General features: G+C 36.0%; 3 protein-coding genes and 1 pseudogene across 4 annotated transcripts; 1 reads left to right on the forward strand and 3 right to left on the reverse strand.

The window, feature by feature from the left end:
- Window positions 1-439: 439 nt before the first annotated feature.
- Window positions 440-2,936, reverse strand: LOC145093987 (Plastid-lipid associated protein PAP / fibrillin family protein). Its single transcript, XM_079032242.1, has 11 exons — window positions 2,470-2,936; window positions 2,289-2,342; window positions 2,142-2,216; window positions 1,940-2,059; window positions 1,658-1,849; window positions 1,496-1,579; window positions 1,325-1,411; window positions 1,166-1,219; window positions 947-1,026; window positions 727-834; window positions 440-639 (listed from the first exon to the last, which is right to left on the reverse strand). Exons 1-11 carry the CDS (start codon window positions 2,746-2,748, stop codon window positions 564-566), a joined length of 1,209 nt encoding a protein of 402 aa, XP_078888368.1. The 5' UTR covers window positions 2,749-2,936; the 3' UTR covers window positions 440-563.
- Window positions 2,937-15,126: 12,190 nt separating this feature from the next.
- Window positions 15,127-16,392, forward strand: LOC145094005 (peroxidase N-like; annotated as a pseudogene). Its single transcript, XR_013703182.1, has 4 exons — window positions 15,127-15,314; window positions 15,430-15,612; window positions 15,705-15,870; window positions 15,968-16,392. The product of XR_013703182.1 is annotated as a peroxidase N-like (transcript).
- Window positions 16,393-16,444: 52 nt separating this feature from the next.
- LOC145093997 (formate--tetrahydrofolate ligase-like) lies at window positions 16,445-19,707 on the reverse strand. The gene is made up of 5 exons (XM_079032252.1): window positions 19,379-19,707; window positions 18,871-19,020; window positions 17,583-18,758; window positions 16,918-17,064; window positions 16,445-16,839 (listed from the first exon to the last, which is right to left on the reverse strand). Exons 1-5 carry the CDS (start codon window positions 19,526-19,528, stop codon window positions 16,564-16,566), a joined length of 1,899 nt encoding a protein of 632 aa, XP_078888378.1. The 5' UTR covers window positions 19,529-19,707; the 3' UTR covers window positions 16,445-16,563.
- Window positions 19,708-20,658: 951 nt separating this feature from the next.
- LOC145058128 (uncharacterized) lies at window positions 20,659-22,842 on the reverse strand. Its single transcript, XM_079006046.1, has one exon. The coding sequence runs from the start codon at window positions 22,840-22,842 to the stop codon at window positions 20,659-20,661; it is 2,184 nt and encodes a 727-aa protein (XP_078862172.1).
- Between the last annotated feature and the right edge of the window lie 903 nt (window positions 22,843-23,745).

Genomic DNA, 23,745 nt, shown 5'->3' on the forward strand with positions numbered 1-23,745 from the left:
AGTTCTAGTCTCCTATTGTGAAAGTGTTATAAAATAGGTGGGATGTTGAATGTTTGTACTTTGTATGTAAATATTCCAAATAATGTTATGATAGTAAAATATGATAAAATAGGTGAACGATTAAAGGTTTGTACATAAATATTCCAAAAAAAGTTATCTTACTATTATATCCTATATGCTTTCGACTTTTGAGGTCATTTTTGTTGCATACCCTTTTTACAGCTAGTAAATGTTTCACGTGAAATGAAGTTATAATTGGATTATTTCGATGACTAAACATTTGTTGTTTGAATATTTTGTCCAAAATGTCACAAAAACAATCACATTTCGTAGCAATCCAGGACAAAATTTTCAAAATTTAGACAAAGATATGTATTGAGCTGTGGTTAAAGCATATACACCATTAATTACAATTCAACTCATTATCTACACCACATCAAAAAAGAATTAACATTTTCTTAATCACAATGTAAAAATCTTCAAAGTTCTCAAACAAGCAATATGGTATCTTGATCTTTTTTTTTTAAACTTCCTTTTTATAAAAATACAAATTCCGTATTTCATCAGCTTCCAACACGAATGTGGACAAAGAGAATCTTGCTATATCCCCGGCTTATCCTGATTTTGTCATCCGAATACCTACAAAAAATAAAAAAAATATAAAAAATCACCATGCAAATATAAAAGAGAATAAAAAAAATAGTAAATTTAGATTTGAGTCCTTACAAGACTTCCAATTTAAATTTGGTTACTAGCTCAACTGGAAGCCCATATGGTCCAATTACTATTGCACCATCATCCATCATCACATCATATATATTTGTGTCACATTTTCTACATCAAAAAAAAAAAAAGTTACACTTAAATATTTAAATACCAGTTTTAGGGTTTAAGGGTTAGGGTTTTTAAGATACTAATTGTGAAATTACTTGGGATAAAAACCTACTCAAATGTTCCATTCATGGAGAATTTGACCCCAAACAATATATCAACAAGAAACTTGAGTCTCCCATTTTCTTTAACAATCTAAATATTACAATAAACAATTTGGATTAATACAATATAGAAAAAATGAAAAGTTATTCAGCATCATAAGATTTGTAACAAAAAAATAAAAATAAATGTTTGTGTTAAAATTTTGAAAAGCTAGATTTGAACTTTGTACCTGTGAGCCCATAAGACCATTAGCTGCATTCTCTATCCAACTATCCGTTTCCATCTGCAAAAATATAGTAATTTTTTTAAGGAAATTGTTTAATTTTAGTGAAATAACTTAAATACCTTTTTTTTTTTTTTGATATTTGATATATAATAAAATTAAAACCTGTGAACTCCAAATCATTTGCCATTCGCCTTCAATGAGTTGTTGTTCATCTTTCGTTTGATTTAACGACATAAACTCCTCAATCGCCTTGCACAAAGACAAAAATTTTAGAAAAAAAAAAATCTAGAAAACAAACTTCCAAGATTCGTCGAGAAGATCTGAAATGGTTACCTGAATCACTGAACGACCGGTGGAAATTGCAGAAATCAGTCTTTGCCGGGGTTCCGTTTGCTTCTGAAGAACAAACGTCGTCCCCTGCACTACACCAACGTAGATCCTGATCCTTCATGAACATGGAGTTTAAGCATTAAAAGAAACATGAACTAGGATTACCTTATTTCCTCTTGAGATACGAAGGTTTCCGGATTCCGACAAGTATGTTGTGTCTAACCAACCTTTTGCTTCGTCTCCGAGGAGTTTAAAAGGCACCGGATATGGAACTTTGAAGGGAAGAAACTTGAATGAGAATGCTGCATTATCGAAACGAAAAAGAATCCTTTTTCCATCGTTGATTGCAGCGGCAGCCTGAGTGTAAACCAATTAGATCGTGTCAACTGTCAAAACGCAACAATCGAACCTATGTGAAGAGCGAGGAATTGGTCGACAATGGCGTACCTCGACTTTAAGTTCACCTATTGAATCGGAGAATTTGACGATATTGGAGACTCGTGGATCGTTTGTTTGAAGGTAAATTTCTTGGAATACACTGAACAAGTCGACTCCGACGAATGTTCTCTACAAGAATCATGAAGGTTTGGTTAATTTTGGAGGTAAATGTTTGCATTGGATCTTCATCGGAGATGCGGTAACATGTAACCTGGATCGGGGAAGCTGTTCCAGGTCTTGTTGTGAAAATCAATTGCCATCGGCCCTCGATTAGACTCGAACTGGTCTGCAGAATTGAGCTCACACTTGAATCGGATGAATAAAACTCAAAAAAGTTTAGGGTTTTTACACTACTTACAGGATCAGGGACACCTTTAGTAGCTTCTAGAACTGTCACGGCTTGTTCGACTTCCTACACAATTCAGAAATATAATGTTATGCGATTATAAGCGATGGCAAATTTGATGATTGGAGAAGACACGCAGTGTCATAATCATAGAATTTGGTAAGTTAAACAGACAAGAGGAAGAGGGTGTTACTTTGAGTTGCTGAGGAGAAGCAGAGCGACCACGTCCTTGGATGCCAATGAGACTACTGATGAGTGAGTTCTCAGCATCACTAAACGCTTGCTGAATCTGTTGTTCGTCGACTGTAGAACACGAGATACGTCGGAGAAGACGATGCTTCAGACAATCGGATGTGGGAAATGCGATTACAGAGCGAGGTCGAATCCTTCTTTGATTGATAAAAGTAGTATCGATATGAGGCAAAGGATTGAATCGAATCCCTAGATTTGCTACGTCGAGTGAGCAAACCATTTTGAATTAAACAAAAAACTGGATTTGGAAGGGAGAAATATCGGAGATAATCGCCACAGCATCCTGAACGATAATTCTTGTTTAGTTTGCACGGTTGTGATAAAATCAGACCCCACCTATATCTAGCTTTATCATTATCATTGGCTAACAATTACTCGACTTCATGAAAAAGGTGTGTGAATGGTGATCGCTAGCTCCAAAAATATCTTTGCTCGTTTGTAATTTCTGGAGCTGGATATTGAGCTTCAGTGTCTGTTTTACTTACCATTTGGAGTCGAGTTGTCAGCTCTAGTGATGCTTTTGTTACCAACAATTCTCCACACGACCCGCAATACGACACGAAATAAATGAGTTTGAGTTGAGTTTTTCAAACCGCCGACCCACCAACCCATTTATTAAACGGGTCATATATGCGTTTCTCAAAAAATAAATAGGTTGACCCGCCAATCCATTTATATTTTTAATAAAAAATATATATATTTTATATTTTTAAATATATTTATATATCAAGGATCAATATTTAATAAGTATTATATAATAAGTATTATCTATATTTGTATTAATGTTTAGTTTTACATGATTCTATGAATGTTTTTAATTTTAATTTTGATGTTTAACACTTAGTCTAAAATTCAGATATGTTTGCATCAACCATCAAAAATTTATTCATGTTTAATTGTCAATTTTATTTATGGAATCTGACCCACAAACCCAAATCTGACCCACAAACTCACCAACCTGTGAACCCGTATAAATAAATGGGTTGGCGGGTCATATATGAGTTTACGTTCCAAACCCGCCAACCTGTGACTCGCCAACCCGTGACATGCATATTTAAATGGGTCGTGTTTGGGTTGACATATTTTAACCCGCCAACCCGCGACACGTTAACCCGAACATGACACGATTGTCAGGCCTAGTTTTCAATTTGTTGCAGTTTTGACAAGTTGTTGGCTGGTTGCCCAGAAGCGAAAAAAGTGATGCAAAAGACACTATATTTTCAAAATTTTGCGCTTTTAACATTAAGTTTTTAATCTTTTTCAATTTGCAATATAAATGAAATAAACATATGCAAAGACATAAACAACAAGAAAATGATGGTTCATAAAAAGTATTTCATTCCTATTTCATTTTCAAACAACGACGTTTACCACAAAAACAATATAAGTATTGAAAACATGATCACTTAAATCCCAAAGTACAACTTATTCATGATCTTGTCCCCGTGACACGTTCGATTGAAATCATAAGTTGGTTTTCATTGAGCCTCATTGGTTGTTAAAGAGAAATTGAAAGTATGTTTCCATAACTAGGAACTCTTGGTAAGTTACATAGTTATTTTTTGCAATAAACCATTTTGAAGTGGAACCAAAACTTTGACTGCATACAAAAAGCTAATGAAATAAACATCCTAGCCTCTAAGTTAAAAGGATGAAAAAAATTCATTCAAATCGAGTGTGTCTTGGTAAGTTAAAAATATCTAACCTAGCGATCTTATGTTGTATTATGATTTCCATAACTAGGAACTCTTGGTAAGTTACATGGTTATTTTTTTGCAATAAACCATTTTGAAGTGGAACCAAAACTTTGACTGCATACAAAACGCTAATGAAATAAACATCCTAACCTCTAAATTAAAAGGATGAAAAAAAATCATTCAAATCAAGTGTGTCTTGATAAGTTAAAAATATCTAACCTAGCGATCTTATGTTGTATTATGATTTCATATATGAAAAACCAGCTTAGAAGCTCCATCGAGATCAGTGCTCTTTATGTTATTACAGGATTTTATATATGTTACTACATCAATCTTATAGGTTAGGATGTCTATTTCTTTTGCTTTCTGTGCATGGTCTAAGTTTTGGTTCCACTTCAAATGGTTTAATTATGAAAAATAGATGTGTGACTTATCAAGAGTTCCTGGTTATGAAAACCTACTTTCAATTTCCAATTTCTCTGTAACAACTAAAGAGGCTCAATGAAAACAACCTTATGATTTCAGTCGAACGTGTCACAAGAACAAGATCATGACTAAGTTGTACTTTGGGATTTATATGTTCATGTTTTCAATATCTACACTGCTTTAATTGTAACACCCAGAATCTTGAGGAACAATTGTTGGAAATAAATCCCCTTTTGAGGATTGGACACGGCGTGTTGGAGGAACCAACATGGCATGTCTAGATAAGAAGAAGCGTGACTTTCATTAAGGTCAACACGGTGTGTTGCCTCTTAGAACACGACGTGTTGACGGCTGGAATGAAAACCCTAATCTTCTGGGTTTTTCCCCCTTCTTTAAAGGAATAAGGAGGCTAGGGTTTGTCCATCATCAGCCCCTCAAGCCCTGAAAGAAACCCTAATCATCTTCATCCATTTTTAGAACAAGTTTGGTGCTTTTTGAAGCTAAGAAGGAAGGAGGAGAAAGAAAGCAAAGATCAAGCAAGCAAGTCCATATTCTCCACCTTGGCACTCTTCTGCACCTTTGTAAGTGTACAAAACTCGATTTTTATCATTTATAGTTGTTAGATCTTGAGTTTTGTTCCTTTATCTTATTATTCTTGAAAGATGGAATGGTTAGACCTCATAAAGTTAGTAGCTTTATGAATCTCTAGGTCAAGAGGAGTTAGTAGTGTTTGGAATATGGATTATAATCAAGTTTTGATGTCATGCATAAAGATTAGGTCATGAATCCTCATTTTGACCAAATACGAGTTCAAGACATGCATTGGACATATATGTCTATAAAGCACCAACCTTGGGGATGGTTTTGGTGTTTGAATCACTTCTGGAAATGATGGACTTCGAACTTGGAGGATTAAGTGCTTGTTGATTAAGCTCTTATTAAACTTTATGGATTTAGTTTTGAACTTTTTTGGGTAGTCCCAATGGATAAAGTTGGAAAATTTATCCTTCTGGACCACATTATGGACAAGATCTGAGCTTTGGAGCTCTTGGAATCGGAGAAAACAACTTAATGTATTAAGCAGTTGAAACTCGGGCGAACATGGCATGGTGGCAAGTCAACACGACGTATGGCCAAGATTTTTCCTGACTGATTAGATGCTGGAGGAACACGGCGTGGCTAAGGGGCAACACGGCATGTTTAGTCAACATGGATTATTGAATTTGACTTTGACCAGAAGTTTGATCAGGGTTAACTATGGGATATTTTGGGGCATGTTTGGGCCTTTTGGATTGTAGGTTTAGGCCTTAGTCTTGGGCCAAGCTAGATAAGGGGTAAAATGGTCTTTTTACCCTAAGTACGGATTGAAAGATATAAATTTGACTCCAATTATTAATTGGGTGTTATTTGATATTGATAGTTCGGGGGATTGTTGTAACATACACGCTCTGTTATCGTGTTATTAAATGTGAATAATATTGAGTGTTGAGTTGTAACAGATAGTTTTACTAGAAATGAAGTAAAACTATGTTTAAAATCACTCGGAAAATATTGGAAATCTTATGAGATTCCAATTAAAAGCCAAATAGTTAAATTTTAGCGAAAATATGAAATTTGAAATAAGTACAATTTTATTATTTAATGTTGTAAAGAATCTCGTTAGAAAAGTTTAGGCGAAAACCTCGTCGAAATCCGAGTTATAACGAAGAAGTTATGACCAATCGAAGATCCACGATAAAATCAGCAAACACTATGTCGTATAAAAAGTGAGTTTCCGATAAACTACTTTTTAGCGTTAGTGATCTAAATGAAAGTTGTAGAACTCGTTAAAATAATAAACTTTCATATAAAGAACTTTTAAATCTGACTTCGTATGAGGAGTTATGATTTTTCTAAGTTTCTGAATAGCGGTAGACAGCTAAAAACTCGAAATAAAGATCGCGATGTGTAGCCGAGACTTCGACGTGTGTACAATGACTCCTCGCTTCCGAAGTCGTGGCGCATCCGAGGTGCGGCGCGTGTCGCCGTCCGAGCCGAGCCAACAGGCGTCCGACCCTCGCATCTGAGCCTCGCTTGCCTTCGCTGCTTCTGCCGCGTGTTCTTCCTTCGGCCGAAGATCCGAGCCACATGCCTCTCCCTCGTAGCTATATATAGTGGCTGCGAGATCTCCCGGGTAAACTTTGGAAATTGCCATTTTTCACCCCTTTTTCAATAGTTTTATTATTTCCACTTCCCCCGAAGCCCCAATATCATTTTTAAAGCCCGGAACACACCCCGAAGTGCCCGAAGACCCCGAGAAATTTATCTTTTCGGTTTAAAGCTCTACCTTCGCAGAGCTGGGTTTTCGAGAAAGCTCCTGGTTTTATAGAAGTGTGACAACCCAAAGTTATTCCGTTACATTACTCCGTTACCGTTAACGGAATATTCCAATGTATAAAAATTCCGTTAATTTGAGGTCGTCAAATAAATAAATGTTTCATTTATTTATATCTTTATGCCATTAAGTCGTGATAAGAGAAATAAAAACTCGTAATTCACATTCCCATTTAATTGGAAAAAGTTAGTTTTTATTATTACGACCACTAAATCGGGTGCGACCAAAAGCCCCGTTAAACGACAGTATCGGGTAGAATATCACTGAGCTCCAACTCCCACCCATATATAAGGGGGAGTAAACTCCATTGGAGCCTTTTCCACCCTCTCTCTCTATACTCTCTCACTAGACCCGTTTTCGAGCCAAATCCGCAACCAAACGCTTCCAAATCATAAGTCCGCTTACCCTAGCTTGTTCTAAACATTATGACTCATGATTATAGCTTAAAATTTGACCATTTAAGCTGTTGAAAAGGAGTTCACGGCCTAAGATCCTCCTTAGGCCGTAAACACCTTATTTGAGGCCAAAAAGACCCAAACGTGTCCCTAAAAGCTTGGAAATAAATAGAGGAATTAGCCTAGGAGTGTTTGCTCATTTATAACAATCAATTTAGGGCATAAAAGAGAGTTTACGGCCCAAGCACATGCTTAGGCCGTAAACCCCTCTAAATCATGCCAAAATGCCCCAAAAACACTCCCAAACCACCCTTAGGCTTAAGACATAATTAAGGGACTTGCTATTTCGGGTTTAGATCATTTAAACACAAGGAAATATGGGGTAACATGGAGTTTACGGCCCAAGCAAGTGCCTAGGCCGTAAACACCCCTAAACATGCTAAAATGATAGTAAATGTCTCCTAAATGGCCTTATACTTTCACTAGAAAATGCTAGGATTGAAACAAGGGCTTAAAATCAAAGAGTTGTGGGTGTATGAGAGTTCACGGCCAAGCCATAGAGCTTACGGCCGTAAACTCCCAAAGGATGGTCATTTGGACCATAAACTCTAAAGGAGTGCACACTTGGAACCCCAAACACCCCTATAGCCTTGAATAATTACTAAGAGGGTATTAGGGGCTTGAAACTTCATTAAACTCAAAGAATAAGAGTTCACGGCCGTGAACTCCCTTAGGGATGGTTCATGGGCCGTAAACTCCATAATGGTGCCCTTAAAGACCCTAAACTCACTCAGGCCTGTTGGATTTGGACCTAGCAAAATTCCACTAACAAGATAGAGCCTTAAAACACACTAGAGCCCCTCACCATGAGTTTACGGCCGTAAACTCATGGGGAGTTGTCCATGGGCCGTAAACTGAGTGTAGAGAGTTTACTCTCGGAGAGCAAACTCCATTCCTAAGCCATTTGAGCCCTTAGTTGTTACCCGGGACACCCCAAACACTTAACCAAGGTGTTTTCCGCTCTTTAGGGTGCGTATACTTGTTTAATTAGTATTATATGTACTAATTGTATGTAAACATATGTTATCATATGTTGAATAGGTCACTAAGTGTGTCCAAGTCTTTACTTGACACCGAGCACCCAACCGGCGCTTTTGTCGGATCCACTTACGCCAGGTGAGTTCATACCCCTGAATGAACCTTTTAAATGTTTTTACATGTTTTATAGGGGGGAATACAAGTTAAACATGCCAGTTATCATATCAATCACATGTGATTGATCACCCACATGCACAAGATTTTACCACACTGTATATTGTTTTACCGAGTAGGATACTATGATGGTTTCAAAAGGGTTTTCATTTGTTTCAAAACTCTTACTTATATTGTTTTATCTAAATTCATTTTAAACTGGTTTATAAAGGTTCCAAGGATTTATAAAGTTTTTCAAACTTATTTTACCAAAGAATACCAAATGTGATTTTCCCTGAGTATAAAGGTTTTTTTTTCAAGGCTTTCATCGAAGTTCCCTTTTCACGACGTATACTTTTACTTATTATTTACTGCTGCTTCGCTTTTACTTATTTTATACTCCTACTTGGTAACGCTTTCACTTCTTGAAGCGCTTATACCTGTTATTGCCTCTATTTCACTTATACTAGTAGTCACTTATACCGATAGACACTCCTACTTCACCAGTTGTCGCTTCTACTTCACTTATACTTGATAACGTTTCCACTTCGTGATACACTTATACCTGCTGGACGCTTATACTTGTTCACACTCTTACTTAGTGATAGGCTTCTACTTCACTTATACTTGATATCGCTTCTACTTCACTTAAACTCGATATGCTCCTACTTCACTTGTTGTCGTCTCTACTTCGTGATACACTTACTTTTGGCACGCTTATACTTCACGATTCGGTTATTCCACACTGTACACTTATACTTCATGATATGAATCCACTTGTTACACACTCAAGCGTAGTTAGATGTATGTCTATGCTTGTCTAGATGCATATAAGTAATGATTGAAGGACTTAGGAAGGCTTGTACGCCCTATTTCCTTTTCTTCGTTGAGATGTGGTCTGGTGGGATCGGATGTCCATCCGAAGGTCGTTTGATTTATTAGTTATATATTATGTACACAAGCATAAACATATGGGTTTACTTCAGTCAGTTCAGTTGTGAGTCTCTACCTCTAGTTCAGCACTTACGTTAGAAACCCACTATTTGGAAGTCTCTACCCACTAATTGGGATGCATCTTCAGGACACGGCCTTTTCCGTCGTCTAGTTGGTAACCAGAGTCTCCTGTAGGGAGAGAGGACATTGTGTGTATAGATCTATACGGGATTGACACCCCCGCACCCTGACTGCTAGCTACAGTCCACGGCCTACCAAGCCAAGGGGTGACAAATGTCATATTCTTAAGACGCTCGTAGGGCGTCTGGTACTCTAGTGTCGGTTAGTATGGTTACGAGTATCCCGGGTTACCTTATAATTCATGGTCTTAAGGTAACGGTATTTCACCAACAATTTACACTGTTTGCTGGGAAACTCATTTTCAGAGTCACACTGTTATAGACCTAGCAAGTTGTATCTTTCATTTGATACTGTCTGCGGTCTGTATTCTCTGTTTTAGACCTTGCAAGTTGTATCTTTCATTTGATACTGTCTGCGGTCTGTATTCTCTGTTTTAGACCTTGCAAGTTGTATCTTTCATTTGATACTGTCTGCGGTCTGTATTCACTGTTTGACCTTGCAAGATGTATCTTTCATTTGATACTATCTGCGGTCTGTATTCACTGTTTTAGACCTTACCAGCTGTACCTTTCATTTGGTACCTTCTGGGGTCTGTGTCTCCATTTGTTAGACGGAACCAGGCGTGTCATTCGTTCGATACTCTCCTGGAGTCTATGATTCCTTTGCCGTAGTCAGCAGTCCTCACTGCTGAGGCATATGTTATTCCCTGATTTCTCTTGCTTTCTTTAATAATCAAATTCGGTATTTTGATAATGATAGCGGTTAAGGGAAAACTACTTTTTACCACATAACTCCGTCCAGCCTTGGTAGAAGGATGCTGTTATTAAAGAAAATATAGGATTTTCTGGAAAGAACTCTAATACACTGTAAACTCTTAAACTGCTACTTTTATTAAAGTTATTTGAATAAAAACGCCACTAAATGCTTATGAACTCACCAACATTTGTAAAAATGCTGATACTCGCTTTTCAAATAACTTGTATTCTCAGGTTAGCATTAGACAGGTACATCCCCGGAGCTGTTGATGAAGATAGCTTAGTGCCATGTCATACTTATATTTACTTGTATTACTTTGATGTATTGTAATGTAACCATGTAAAACTATTACTATTAATGCAATGTTTTGTTGTACTTTGATTACTATAATGCATGTGTTGTGATACTTAACATGACGTCATCCACCCCAGAACGTTTCCGCCGTTCCGGTTTTGGGTGTGTGACAAGAAGAAAGCTATTTCTAGTAACGAAGTGCTACACAAATTACTATTTTAACCCCCGGTTATTTCAGTGTGAGTTCAATATATAGGAACAACTGTATGTTATGCGTTATATGTGCTATATGCTTTCCGTGATATTTTTATTCGCTATTTTGATAGCAAAGCTATACCTCTAACCCTGTGATCAGTGAAAGGACTTAGATTCACAGTGGTATTGATATGTTATTATTCCGAGTTATTTTCCCGTGTTATTGTTTTCTGCTATTTTCATACCAAAAGTAATACCTTTGACCATGTGATCAATGAAAGGACTTAGATTCACATTGGTAATTGTATGAAGCCTCTAGCCATGTAGAACATGTCCCCCGTAAGTGAATGACTTCTATTTAATGACATTGGCAGAAGATTAAACAGGGCGTGAAAACCTGAAATCTACCGAGATATTAAACAGGGCGTGAAAACCTGAAATCTACCGAGATATTAAACAGGGTGTGAAAACCTGAAATCTACCGAAATGCTAAACAGGGCGTAAAAACCTGAAATCTATCAGAATGATTAATCCGAAATTTGTATGTCTTCTGTGTCATTTGGGCCGAAGTTTTATTGATGTATATCAAGTATTGAAATTGTTAAGTCTCATTGATGGTAAATCTTTGAATTTGATCATGAGTCGATATTGAAAGTCTGACATATGACACGCATATGCTATTGTTGTTCTTGTTCCTATTTGCTTCTATCATATTGGTATATATATGGCATAAGATTATATTGTATTTATTTATTGAATTCACTAAGCATTATCGCTTATCCCTCTCAATGTTTAACAATTACAGGTGATGAATATCTAGTATAGTTTTATACTGCTGAAAGATTTAGAATAGTTAATACTATTTCTCTGTATTTAATGTTCATGTATGAATATGAATAACAGATTCTTGGGTAGATATGTAATATAATAAAACTTAGTCGGTTTGTATCCAATTTTTTGTAATCACTTTATCAATATAAAATATTTTTTGTTATAAATATGCATGTAGCATGTTTTGAGGAAGTAACTTAAGAGTAATGTTGGAATAGTATGAAAGTTTGGATCTTTCAGAAATACGAAAGTGAGGGTCTTTCAATTATCGGACCAGCTGTCAGGGATTATCAGTGTGATTCAGCAGTGCGAGGTGAGTCTCCTCACTATACCATGGTTTGAAGGCACCAATGTCGACCCTATCTGTTTACGTATTATAGGAAGACCAGGGGCGACCCTTGGTATTTGTATGAAAGACCAGTAGGTGGCACTTGGCAAATCTGTATGCAAGACCAGAGTTTGGACTTTAGCAATTTAGTAGATAAGTAGTTATAGATTGTATGCTAGTTATCTTGGTGATGCTGCATGGAAGACAAGGGTTTTGGTCCCCGACCTAACAAGGAAGACCATGAAACGGCTCGTGGAATAATGGCAAGACTATAGTTGGCACATAGCACCTCCTACTGAATGTTGGATATTTATGATATGTATGACTCGTAGGTATGTACGGTATGTGGTATTTGAGGAACTTACTAAGATTTGTGCTTACAGTTGTCAGATACTTCTGGTTCGAAAGGGAATGCTCCAACTTGATCGCAGCGCATACACCCATATTTTCCACAACCTTGAGATTTTGGGATTGTACTATGATAATTGTTTTTAATATGAAATACCTTTAATTTTTTAGTAATGATAAATAGTGTTTTTGTTGTTTTAAAAATGAAAAAAAAAAATTTACCCTCATATTTTTGAATGTTCCATTAATAGTAAACTTCGTTGTTTGAAAAGGAATTATGAATGATATTTTTTTATGAACTATTGTTTCTTTTTGTATATGTCTTTGCATATGTTTATTTTAATTATGTTGCAAATTAGAGAAAATTGAAAACTTAGTGCCAATATTAGAAAATATTGCAATCTTAATGTCAAAATCGCAAAAGATTAAAAACATAGTGTCTTTTGCATCACTTTTTTTTTTTTTTTGCTTCTGACACATTAGCAGTGGAATCGACTGACTTGAAGCCAACCGATCAATTGATAGAATTGCAACAAATTGAAAGCATAGTGACTTATTTGTAACAAAAAAACAAGGTGTCAATATATATATATATATATATATATATATATATATATATATATATATATATATATATATATATGAAGTGAAAACTTAGTGATTTTTATGTTATTTACCCTATATTGGTTATGTAGGATGCTATCGGGATCTTATATATATATATATATATATATATATATATATATATATATGAAGTGAAAAGTTAGTGATTTTTATGTTATTTACCCTATATTGGTTATGTAGGATGCTATCGGGATCTTTTGTGTCTTTAAAACTATTGGCTTTGGCTTTAATGTGTACTTATGGACCTAGATATATATGCAAATGTGGCTGATAAAAAACTTAAGGGCTAAATCCAATTAATAACAATTTAATTTCATTCATTTGTATGTTATAACATTATACTTTTGATTTTTTTTATCATATTTCAAAATTTATCTAATTTTGTCATTGTACTTCCACTTTCATTTGTAATTTTAAGGGCTAAATCCGCTAAATAACAATGTAATTTCATTCATTTGTATATTATACCATTATGGTTTTGATTTTTTATCATATTTTAAAATACATCTAATTGTGACATTTGTAGTATTTTACTTCCACTTTTCTTACTAGGACATTAAAAGTCTATATAATTGTATTTGTAAAAATTGATATGATCAAAGTTTGGTTCCTATGTGTATGAAAAAAGGAAAAGAGTGAAATCTTATAAAGTAAAAAGAAATAGATTTTGGAGTGAGATTCAATTGTAATAGTAAAAACTGAAGTATACAAATGTGGTTGATCAAAACATAACTTTTTATAAAATGTCTTCAAGTTTTCATTTGTGGGATTTTGGAGTTGAGTGTAAAGCTCATTGTCAAACATCTTTTGTAATTATCTACTAAGATTTAGGGCGTGTTTAAGATTACTTTTAAAATGACTTTTGACTTTTATTTTTTCTAAAAAGTTAAAAAATAACAAAAGATGTTTGGGAAATATAAAAATTCTTTTCAAATTAACTTTTTGTACAGAATAAAAAGATGAGTTTTCAAAGTTAGAAAAACATGACTTTTTGTGACTTTTAGTTTTTAAAAGCTAATTTACACTCAAAAGTCAAGAAATGTAACCCAAACACTGTTTAAAAAAAAGAACTTTTAACTATATATGAGATGGTAAAATTTTGAAGACTTAGGTTATGTTTGTTTTTGAAAATGTAAATGCAAGTAGTCTATTTCTATTTCAAAAAGCTACTAGAAAAAAATGTGGAACAAATGTCTACAATCTACAAAAACACATTGTTTTTCTCCCATTTAGACAACAAATTCAAAACACATTTAAAAATTTTAAAAATCACAACATGAATCAATAAATAACTAGTTTGAAAAGAAACAACTATATGCAAAAGGGCATCATTCTTTTAACATATTACTTCCAATCAACTTCCTCTTACAAAACAATTACAACACTCATCTAACTATAATTGCTACAATTACACAATAACCCACTATCTAATCACACTAAGCATAAGTACCTTGTTCTTGTTTCACGCAATGAATGTACTCTATTTATGTCTGTAGTCTTCTAAAAAACAAACAGTAATGTCTGCCTGCCAGGAGACATAAGAGGAGAAAAATACCATTTTCTTAAAAAACAATCAACACCTTAGACATGCATCTTAATTGGACAATCTATTGTTAACATACAACTAAATTGTGTAGATAAGTGAGACCACAAGTAAGCACCACATAACTTCATGTTAATTCGCCAAAACAAGAAGAGAAATAGAAAAACATAACTACATCTTCGTTATCCCCATTTAAAATAACAAAAGTGGTAGCCATGTAAAATAACCATGATGCAACAACACAAAGCTTACTACCGACTAATTAACCTCATTGGCTCAACCACAGTTATCCAACATTTCAGTCAATATTAAATTCCCTAAACCATTAAGTTTATGCCAATCCTATGCTTAGTGCACCTTACATAATCTGTTATATTAATATTGTTTTACACTCCTAATAGCATATAAAACCATAACTTCTTAAGGGTTAAGCCATAATCACTAAATTTTACCTTCAATATAGAAGTAAAAAACAGATTCTTGAGAGTTAAAACAATGAAGAACTTAAACTGGAGTAGTGGTTTTGTATGGCTTATGACCATGTCAATCTTGTTTCTAATTGCAAGATCTCAGTTAACTGAAGATTTCTACTCAACTTCATGCCCTAATCTTCGCAACATTGTACGTAAACAAGTGCTAAATGCAATCAAACTGAAACAAGAATGGCTGCTTCTTTGCTTCGGCTTCATTTCCATGATTGCTTTGTAAATGTGAGTTCTTTTAATATAAAAATAAACTTCTGAGTTGTTTCATATTATTCTTTTCACTAGCTATAATGAAAGCCAAGCATTTAAAAACCTATCTTATAAAGAACTCTACTTTCAGGGTTGTGATGCATCAATTTTATTGGATGGAAATGATGGGGAGAAGTTTGCCTTCCCTAACATCAATTCCGCTAGGGGATTTGAGGTGGTTGATGCCATTAAAACAGCTGTAGAAAGCTCATGCAGTGGAGTGGTTTCATGTGCCGACATTCTAGCCATAGCAGCACAAGATTCAGTTCTCTTGGTAAGTAAGTCCATGATTATCAATGGTGATTAACCCTAACCCTATGTAAAATGAATTTTTCAAACAAAATAGCTGTGAAATACGAATTGCAGAGTGGAGGGCCATCGTGGAAAGTCTTACTAGGAAGAAGAGATGGACTTGTGGCGAATCAGTCCGGAGCTAATACTAACCTCCCTGGCCCCACTGAGTCCGTTGCTAATATCGCCACCAAGTTTCTCGCCGTTGGCCTCAACCTTACAGATGTTGTATCCCTATCAGGTGCGATTTTTCATCACAGACAAGATCCAAAAAGGTTTACTTCATAAATCTACTTAGGAATTGATGAATTCACTTACTTGGATTTAAACTCTGCAAGGTGCGCATACGATTGGATCGGCGAGGTGTGCTGTGTTCAGCAATAGGTTATTCAACTTCTCTGGAACAAACGGTCCTGATGAGACGCTATTAAATCAGGCTATGGTATCAGACCTTCAAGCTCAATGTCCGGCGAACGGAGACGGGAACAAGACGACGGCTCTCGATCGGAATTCCGTTGACTTGTTCGACAACCATTACTTTCAAAACTTGGTGAACGGAAAGGGACTTCTTGAATCTGATCAATTTCTGTACTCGAGCGATGAAGCTGTGTCGACTACACGAACCCTAGTTGAAATCTACAGTAATGACTCGCGGATTTTCGTTAATGATTTTGTTAGATCGATGATTAAGATGGGGAATACGAACCCCCTCACGGGGGAGAGCGGAGAAATTCGAAAAAATTGCAGGGTTGTGAATTCGTAGGCGGGAAATATTGTGGATTTGGTGCGAATATTATTTACATAAATAAGCAGAATGTAATAAAAGATTAGTCGAAGGGTTTTGCAACAAATCCAGAAACATTCAGGGGCTGTTTTTGCCATTATTTGTTTCTTTTTCAGTTAATTAGGCATTTAACTAACACATACACAAATTTCAAGAAAGCCCTTTTACTTTTCCATTAGTAACATCGAGATCAATGTCATAAAAGCAAGGTCGAGTAGGAAGCCCAGGCATCGTGCTCATACTCCCCACCAAAGGATAAATAAATCCAGCCCCAATACTCGCCCTCACATCCCTAATTGGCAACACAAATCCACTTGGTGCGCCTTTCGCTGCTGGATTATCGGAAAATGAGTATTGAGTTTTCGCCATGCAGATTGGAAGTCCCGCGAACCCTTGTTTGCTATACATTTTGATCTTTTTCTCGGCCTACAAGAAAAAACACAAGTGAATTTACACATTTGCCCCTCGAGGTCAAACACAAATGAAATGTGTCGAATTAATTACCTGCTCGGAGTATTCGACGCCACTGGCACCGTATGATCTTGCTATCGCTTCTATCTTGTCTTTGATGCTTGCATCCAAAGGGTACAAGAATTTGAAAGCCTCGGTTGCATTTTCACAGGCCTTTTGAACCACAACACCAAGGTCAATCTGGTAAAATCGCATGAGGAAATTATGATGATGCATATTTGTGTTCGTTACATCGGATTGGACAATCTTTTTAGGGTTATTTTCGACGATGATGATGAGAAGGGCATTAATGTCTTTTGCACAAATGAGATATCGAGAACGAGTGTCCACCCCACCTTGTTTCACCTTTTCGGTAGAACAAAAAATTACAATTTTGTCCCATTGACAGCAGTCACAGTCTCAACCCGATGCACACCAAACACAGTACAGTGTCGTCATATCTTGTTACACAGGACATGACATAATGGGTTGTATTATGTTTGGCATGCATTGGGCGACTCAAATGTCAATGGGACAAAATTGTAATTTTTTGTTTCGCCCAAAAAGATGGAACTAGGTGTGGAAGAGACCCGTTCTTGATATTTCGTCAATGCAAAAGACGCGAATACTCTTCTCATTTTTATCATCGAAAATAGCCTTAGAAAGTTTGTCTAATCAGTAGATCTACAATGGAGTTACAAGTTAGGAGTCAAACGAACCGCTCCTTTTCCACCATGTGCAAAATGAGAACAAACAACCGCCTCATAAGCACCAGCCGCCAATGCTGCCACCCTCACCGCCGCTATTTCCGCATCCGTATCACTCGAAAACCTATTCACCGCCACGACGACATTCACCCCATAACTTTTCACAATCTCCACATGTCTCGCCAGGTTGGCACAACCGGCTTCCACAAGACCAACATTCTCACTAACATAAGCCCGATCAAGTGGTTTCCCGGCGGCAACCGCCGGTCCACCACCATGCATCTTAAGAGCCCGAACAGTTGCCACAATAACAACACATTGAGGTCTCAAACCACTATACCTACACTTTATATTCATAAACTTTTCAACCCCTATATCACATCCAAACCCTGCTTCCGTAACCACGAACCCACCCGGCCCCACCAACTTCAACGCGATCTTATCCGCCACAATCGACGAGTTCCCATGAGCTATGTTAGCAAACGGGCCCGCGTGAACAAAAACCGGGGTCCCTTCAAGAGTTTGCATTAACGTCGGATTTATTGCATCTTTCATTAATACCGATAACGCCCCTCCAAGGCCAAGATCATCCGCACTCACGGGCTCACCGGATTTACTATTCCCTATCACCATTTTCCCGAGGCGGGCCCGCATGTCGGATAGAGAATCGGTTAGGGCTAAAACCGCCATTATCTCACTAGCAACCGAAATATCAAACCCCGTTTCTCTCACCATCCCTCTCTCATCCACCCCTTGTCCAACTGTAATTTTCCTTAAAAACCGGTCATTTACGTCCATAACCCTACGCCATGTAATCGTGTCTGGGTCAACATCGAGTCTCACAAACCGTTTGACTTCTTCGGGTGTAAGATCTTCCGGAAACTTCTTGTGTATGCCGAGTTTTTTTAAGCGCTTATACATGACATCATTGAAGATTCGGTTACCCTGTTTGTTTGGTGGACATAAGCGGTTGAAAAGGGCGGAATCGGATTGTGTTGACTCGTGGAACATTCGGGTGTCAATGGCGGCGGCTAAGAGGTTGTTTGCAGCGGTGATGGCGTGGATGTCGCCGGTTAAATGGAGGTTAAATTCGTCCATTGGGATGACCTGGCTGTAACCACCGCCAGCTGCACCGCCTTTGATGCCAAATGTTGGCCCTTGTGATGGTTGTCTTAGGGTGGTCACCACCTACACCTCCGGTGACAATCAAGAATGATAAGTGTTTTTTCTAAAATACATTTCAATAACAATAAGATCAAGGGAAAATAGCAGGAAATAACTAAAAGTTAAAAAGTGATACCTTTTTATCAAGAAACGCCCCCAAAGCTTGACAGAGGCCAACAGTAGTGGTGGATTTGCCTTCTCCAAGAGGAGTTGGTGTTATTCCTCCGACAACGACATAGAACCCATCTTTTTGTCCTTTGAGTTCGTCAATCACAGGCAACAAAACCTAACATTTTCATAAAAGGAAATCGTAGCATCATTAACGCTTCGGTTCTGGCCAATTTCAGATGCAAATTTGATACTATTATCAAGCAAATGAAGGAATTTGTAATTTGAATCTATCGGTGAAATTGAAGGTTGCAGTGGTTGTGGTTGATTAACTTAAAACCCATGACCAATGTCCAATTGATTCCGTGATTAAATAAAAATCCACATCAGATTTGAAGCAGACTAAACCCTAGCTATCGCAATTGAATGGGGTAAACCATGAATCAATTCACTTCGATATCCAAATATTGAGTTAGAGTGCATTACTATAGAGATTGGGGCACCTTGAAATCAAACACAAACATGAAAACAGATACCTTGGCCTTGTATTTTCCATAGAGATCGTAATGATTTGGATTGAGGTTGAGCTTTCTGGCAATGGCGGATATGTGTTGAGGTTGAATCGAATTTGCGATGTCTATGTCTGTTGGAACAGGGGATACAACTTGCAATGTCATTGCATTCATCTCTGCTTTTTGGGGGGAATTTTACCCACAACTATCTTGAAAGGTTTCGAGGGTTAATCCTTAATTTGGATTTCAGAATTTGAACATGAACGAAGGGTTGCGTACAGAGCATGCAGCTGCGGCACTTTTCTAAACCGATAACTCACAGCGGTGACGGTGTGACACTTGTAATCCTGCATAGCAAAGTGCAACATGTGGTAGAAAAAGAATGGATTTTAAAAATAACCTTGAACTATATCTTTTTATAATTTTTGGTCCTTCAACTATTACTTAATCTGCAGCTTTAATCTATTATTTTTATTTTTACTTTGATAGTCCAAATTTAAGGGATGTTAACAAAAATACAACATGATTATTGAGTATTTAAGTAAATGGCCTAATTTTTGGGATTCACATAGATAACCACCGTGTCAAGAATGGGTCCATTTTGGATTTTGAATGTATATAATTTCCAAGTTTATCTCATATGCGTCAACTCTACTCCTTACATCCAGAAATGTATATTATTATTGGGTATTCAAATAAATAACACTTTTTTGTGCCATTGTATTAAAATCTACTTCGACTTTGTTAAGTTTCTTTAAAAAATTGTTAGATTCCAGTTGTTGCCTAGTATTTCTGAGCCTAAAATGTAATATTTCCAAAATGTATGTGGGGAATATGAAATGTAAGGTATGAAATATCATATCCCAAAACTCTTTATGACATATCTTACATGTCTAAATGACATTCTCAAACAAAATTATTATGTTATACAATATTTCGGACATTGTAGTCATTTTGATAACTACCAAAAAAATTATATTACCATATTAAATGATCAATAATCATGTATTCTTTTGTGAATATCCTTAAATAAATCTTTTATGATTGTATTCTATACAAACGAAATTAATGACATTATGTTGAATCTCATCACATATAGAGCCATTTTGTCTTCATTCAACCAAAGTTTATTAAAGTACGAACCTTAAAAAAATATATAGTACACAATGGATGGTATCCACCACTATCAATCATCTATACATACAAATACCTAAAGTAAACTCCTCAAATCCTAATATAAAACAATGTAATTTTACATTATTCGCAATATAACAAAATTTCAACTATTTCATCGTGCACACCTACTACATAATAGTTACTACAAATGATTGATTAGAACTTAAAGAAACCGGTAATTGAATCCTTTTTGAAGGAGAACAACAATTATGTATGTAACTCTTGGGTAATGCATGCCACTTATCAACATATGCCATGGAGTCAGAATCTAAGTTAGGAACTTGACGCTTTTTAAGGATCTTAAGTATCTTTTTGGACTTACCAAGAACCCGTGTTGTAGTCCGGATATTCTCTTCCCTTTTCTCTATTGCATCATCATGACACTTCATAGCTATGACACGTGGTAAGTTGGTAAAGCAAGCGGATAACATATCTGCAATCATAGTTGATATAAACTCAAAAATTCCCTCATCATTTGGCCAATTTTCTTGCTCATTGCAGTGGAGCAGTATTGTTTGGCTGATTCTATACATGGAATTTGCAGCAATGAACTTGCGAAGTGAATGATCCAAAATTCCATTTTTTCTTCTCATGAACTCTATCACAATTTTTATGGCTTCATCACCCAACAACTGAAGAATATCCTTTGATGTTCTTCCTTCACGAGCTTTCTTTTGAAGATCAATTTGTAGCCACCTGTAGTACACCTCAACATCTGTCCACATACGTCTAGCTGCTTTTCTTGCTTTTACCAAGTCAATATTCACATTGAGGCTTTCTTCTACATGCATTACAAATTGTAGCCCTTCTCTCATACTGGAAAGTAACTCTTTCACATGGATGTTTGCAATGTTAGGAAGGGAAATGGCAATAGCTGTTAATGTTACTACAACTAGGCTCCAACAATTATTGGTTTCTTCTTGATGTAAAGATGGAACTTGATCACTATCGAATTCTAAAACTCCTTGGAATCCTGTAGATTTCTTGAGAAGTTTGATTAGATTACTTGGCTCTTTCTCTTCAGACTCATGAAGAAGTCGAGTCATGGAGTTGAGGGCATTCCTTAATATTCTCTTTGAAAGCTTCGTTTCCACTTCAACTTGTAGGACATAACGCGTATATTCTTGATCCAAATCTGATATCACATTGCCATTAGATACATTTGGTTCTTGTTTAAACCTTTTCAACAATGACTTGCAGAAGATAAGAAAAGATCTGGGAATGAGACATATTGTGTTGCATATAATCACAACCGTTATCTGAATCCCGATGCAAAAGTTCAAAATCATGTTTTTGATGCTATGGAAAGCTTTTTTGCAATGGCGCCCTGGAATATGTGAACGAACATGGCAGCGTTTCCAATGTTGAAGCCTTTGGATCCAATCCTTCTCCACCCTAAACACGTTTAGATGATTCTTGATCCATTTCTTGGAGAGATTGAAATCAATGGTGGAAGACAAACATCTAAAAATCGGTGCTATACTACCTACTATTGTCCCGATTGATTGTATGGTGACAATTACATTGATTGACCACTTATAATCTGATCTTCCATACTGCAAATTTGACGTATCACCAAACAGGGTTATCAAAAAGTAAAATGAAATGCAAACAAGAACTGAGCATATAACTCCTAAAGCAGAAGAAACAGATGAACACGCAACTACAAATTGAGGGTTACCAGTTTCTGCCATCATCCAATGTTTTTTAACATAACATATGAGTCTCTTATAAGAAAAGTTCATGTTCATGTTCATGTTCGTGTTCATCTCTTGATGATTTGAAGCCAACCTATGCAACTCCTTGTACTTATGTTGTAAAATTCTTCTAGATGCTGAAACTGTCAAAGCTACTGAAAATGGCCATGGAAGTGAAAATATCATTATAATAATCAGTATTGGGATTGTCAAAGGCGTTGTAGTACTAATTTGGATCCAAACATTTACAGTAATGGTGATGATGAGGATACCCAAGGCTACGATGTTCATCAGAAGTTCTTTGTCGTTCATAAGCCCTAAAGAAGGGAGAAAGTTGGCTAACATGGCGACTAAGAAAACGATGCTGAGAAACTTTGCTGTCGTATCAAGACCTTGAGACACGTCGGTGGTTAGATCCACTGGTAGCTTCATTGCGATTGCTATGAGTGTGATGGAAACAGCGTTGATGGTGAAAAATCTGCATGGAAACCAGAGCTTCCATTGTCGAAAGCCTTGGAAAAGATCAGCTGCCATTGCAAGAGTGCACATCAGAGATGCTAGGCTGACATACAATCCCACCCATGGCATGGCATCTGAAGGAGATTCCCAATCCATACCAGTAATTAATAAGATGAAGCTTGATCTAGTAGAGCGAATTGATGATTGATATTATGAATAGGGATTTAAAAGGATAGTTGTTTACGAGTTTTGGGAATCTGTTTCCATTTTAAGACTTATCCCTCTACCTATGATTCTCAAGGGCTAATTATTGATGCAGAATAGTAAACGTATACTGTAGCTAAAGTTTGACCAAAAGTAAGCGCATGAGGCATGATTGAAATTTCTTGTTAAAAAAGCTTAATGTTGACATTAGGTTTGTGTCCTAAGTGGCGGCTTTTTGCTGACATATGCTATATTGATTAAATTGCTTGTGATTTTTTATGGGGTGTGCTAAAAAAAAGCCCTATATTTAATAACACTCTAATTAATTTTTTAAATATTTTTAGTGTCTGAAATTGCATTATTTTTCGGAAAAATTGATTATAAATAGTTTATTATTGATTGATTTTTAATAAAAATTGTCAATAGGTGTCTAATAGTAATAGGTGTCTTATTAACAAGACCCTCTTTTATACAACATTAACAACATTATTCCGGTAGAACTTTAACGATTGGGGTCTGTTTTTATATAAAAAAAAACTTTGATCTCAAAATAATAATAATAATAAATAAATAAATTTTTATCGTGGCCACACTAAAGATCCTTGCATACGGTCTCTCTTTACAAAAATGTTTGTATGCAAAGAAAGGTAAAATGACGTAAATGGTGTGTTTGAATAAAAATCATGTTAGACAAAAAAAATATATATAAAAAAAAGACAAAGGTCAACGAGTAAAATATGAATAATGTAGACAACTAGACATAGTAAAAGTATGAGAAATCTCCAGAAAAGTCTTAAAATTTTACTCTAATTTATGAAAAAGTTTCAAACTAAATTTTATTTACGAAAAAACATG

The sequence above is a fragment of the Lactuca serriola genome, chromosome 1, assembly GCF_051521515.1.
Source record: "Lactuca serriola cultivar US96UC23 chromosome 1, Lser_US96UC23_V15, whole genome shotgun sequence".
NCBI lineage: Eukaryota > Viridiplantae > Streptophyta > Magnoliopsida > Asterales > Asteraceae > Lactuca > Lactuca serriola.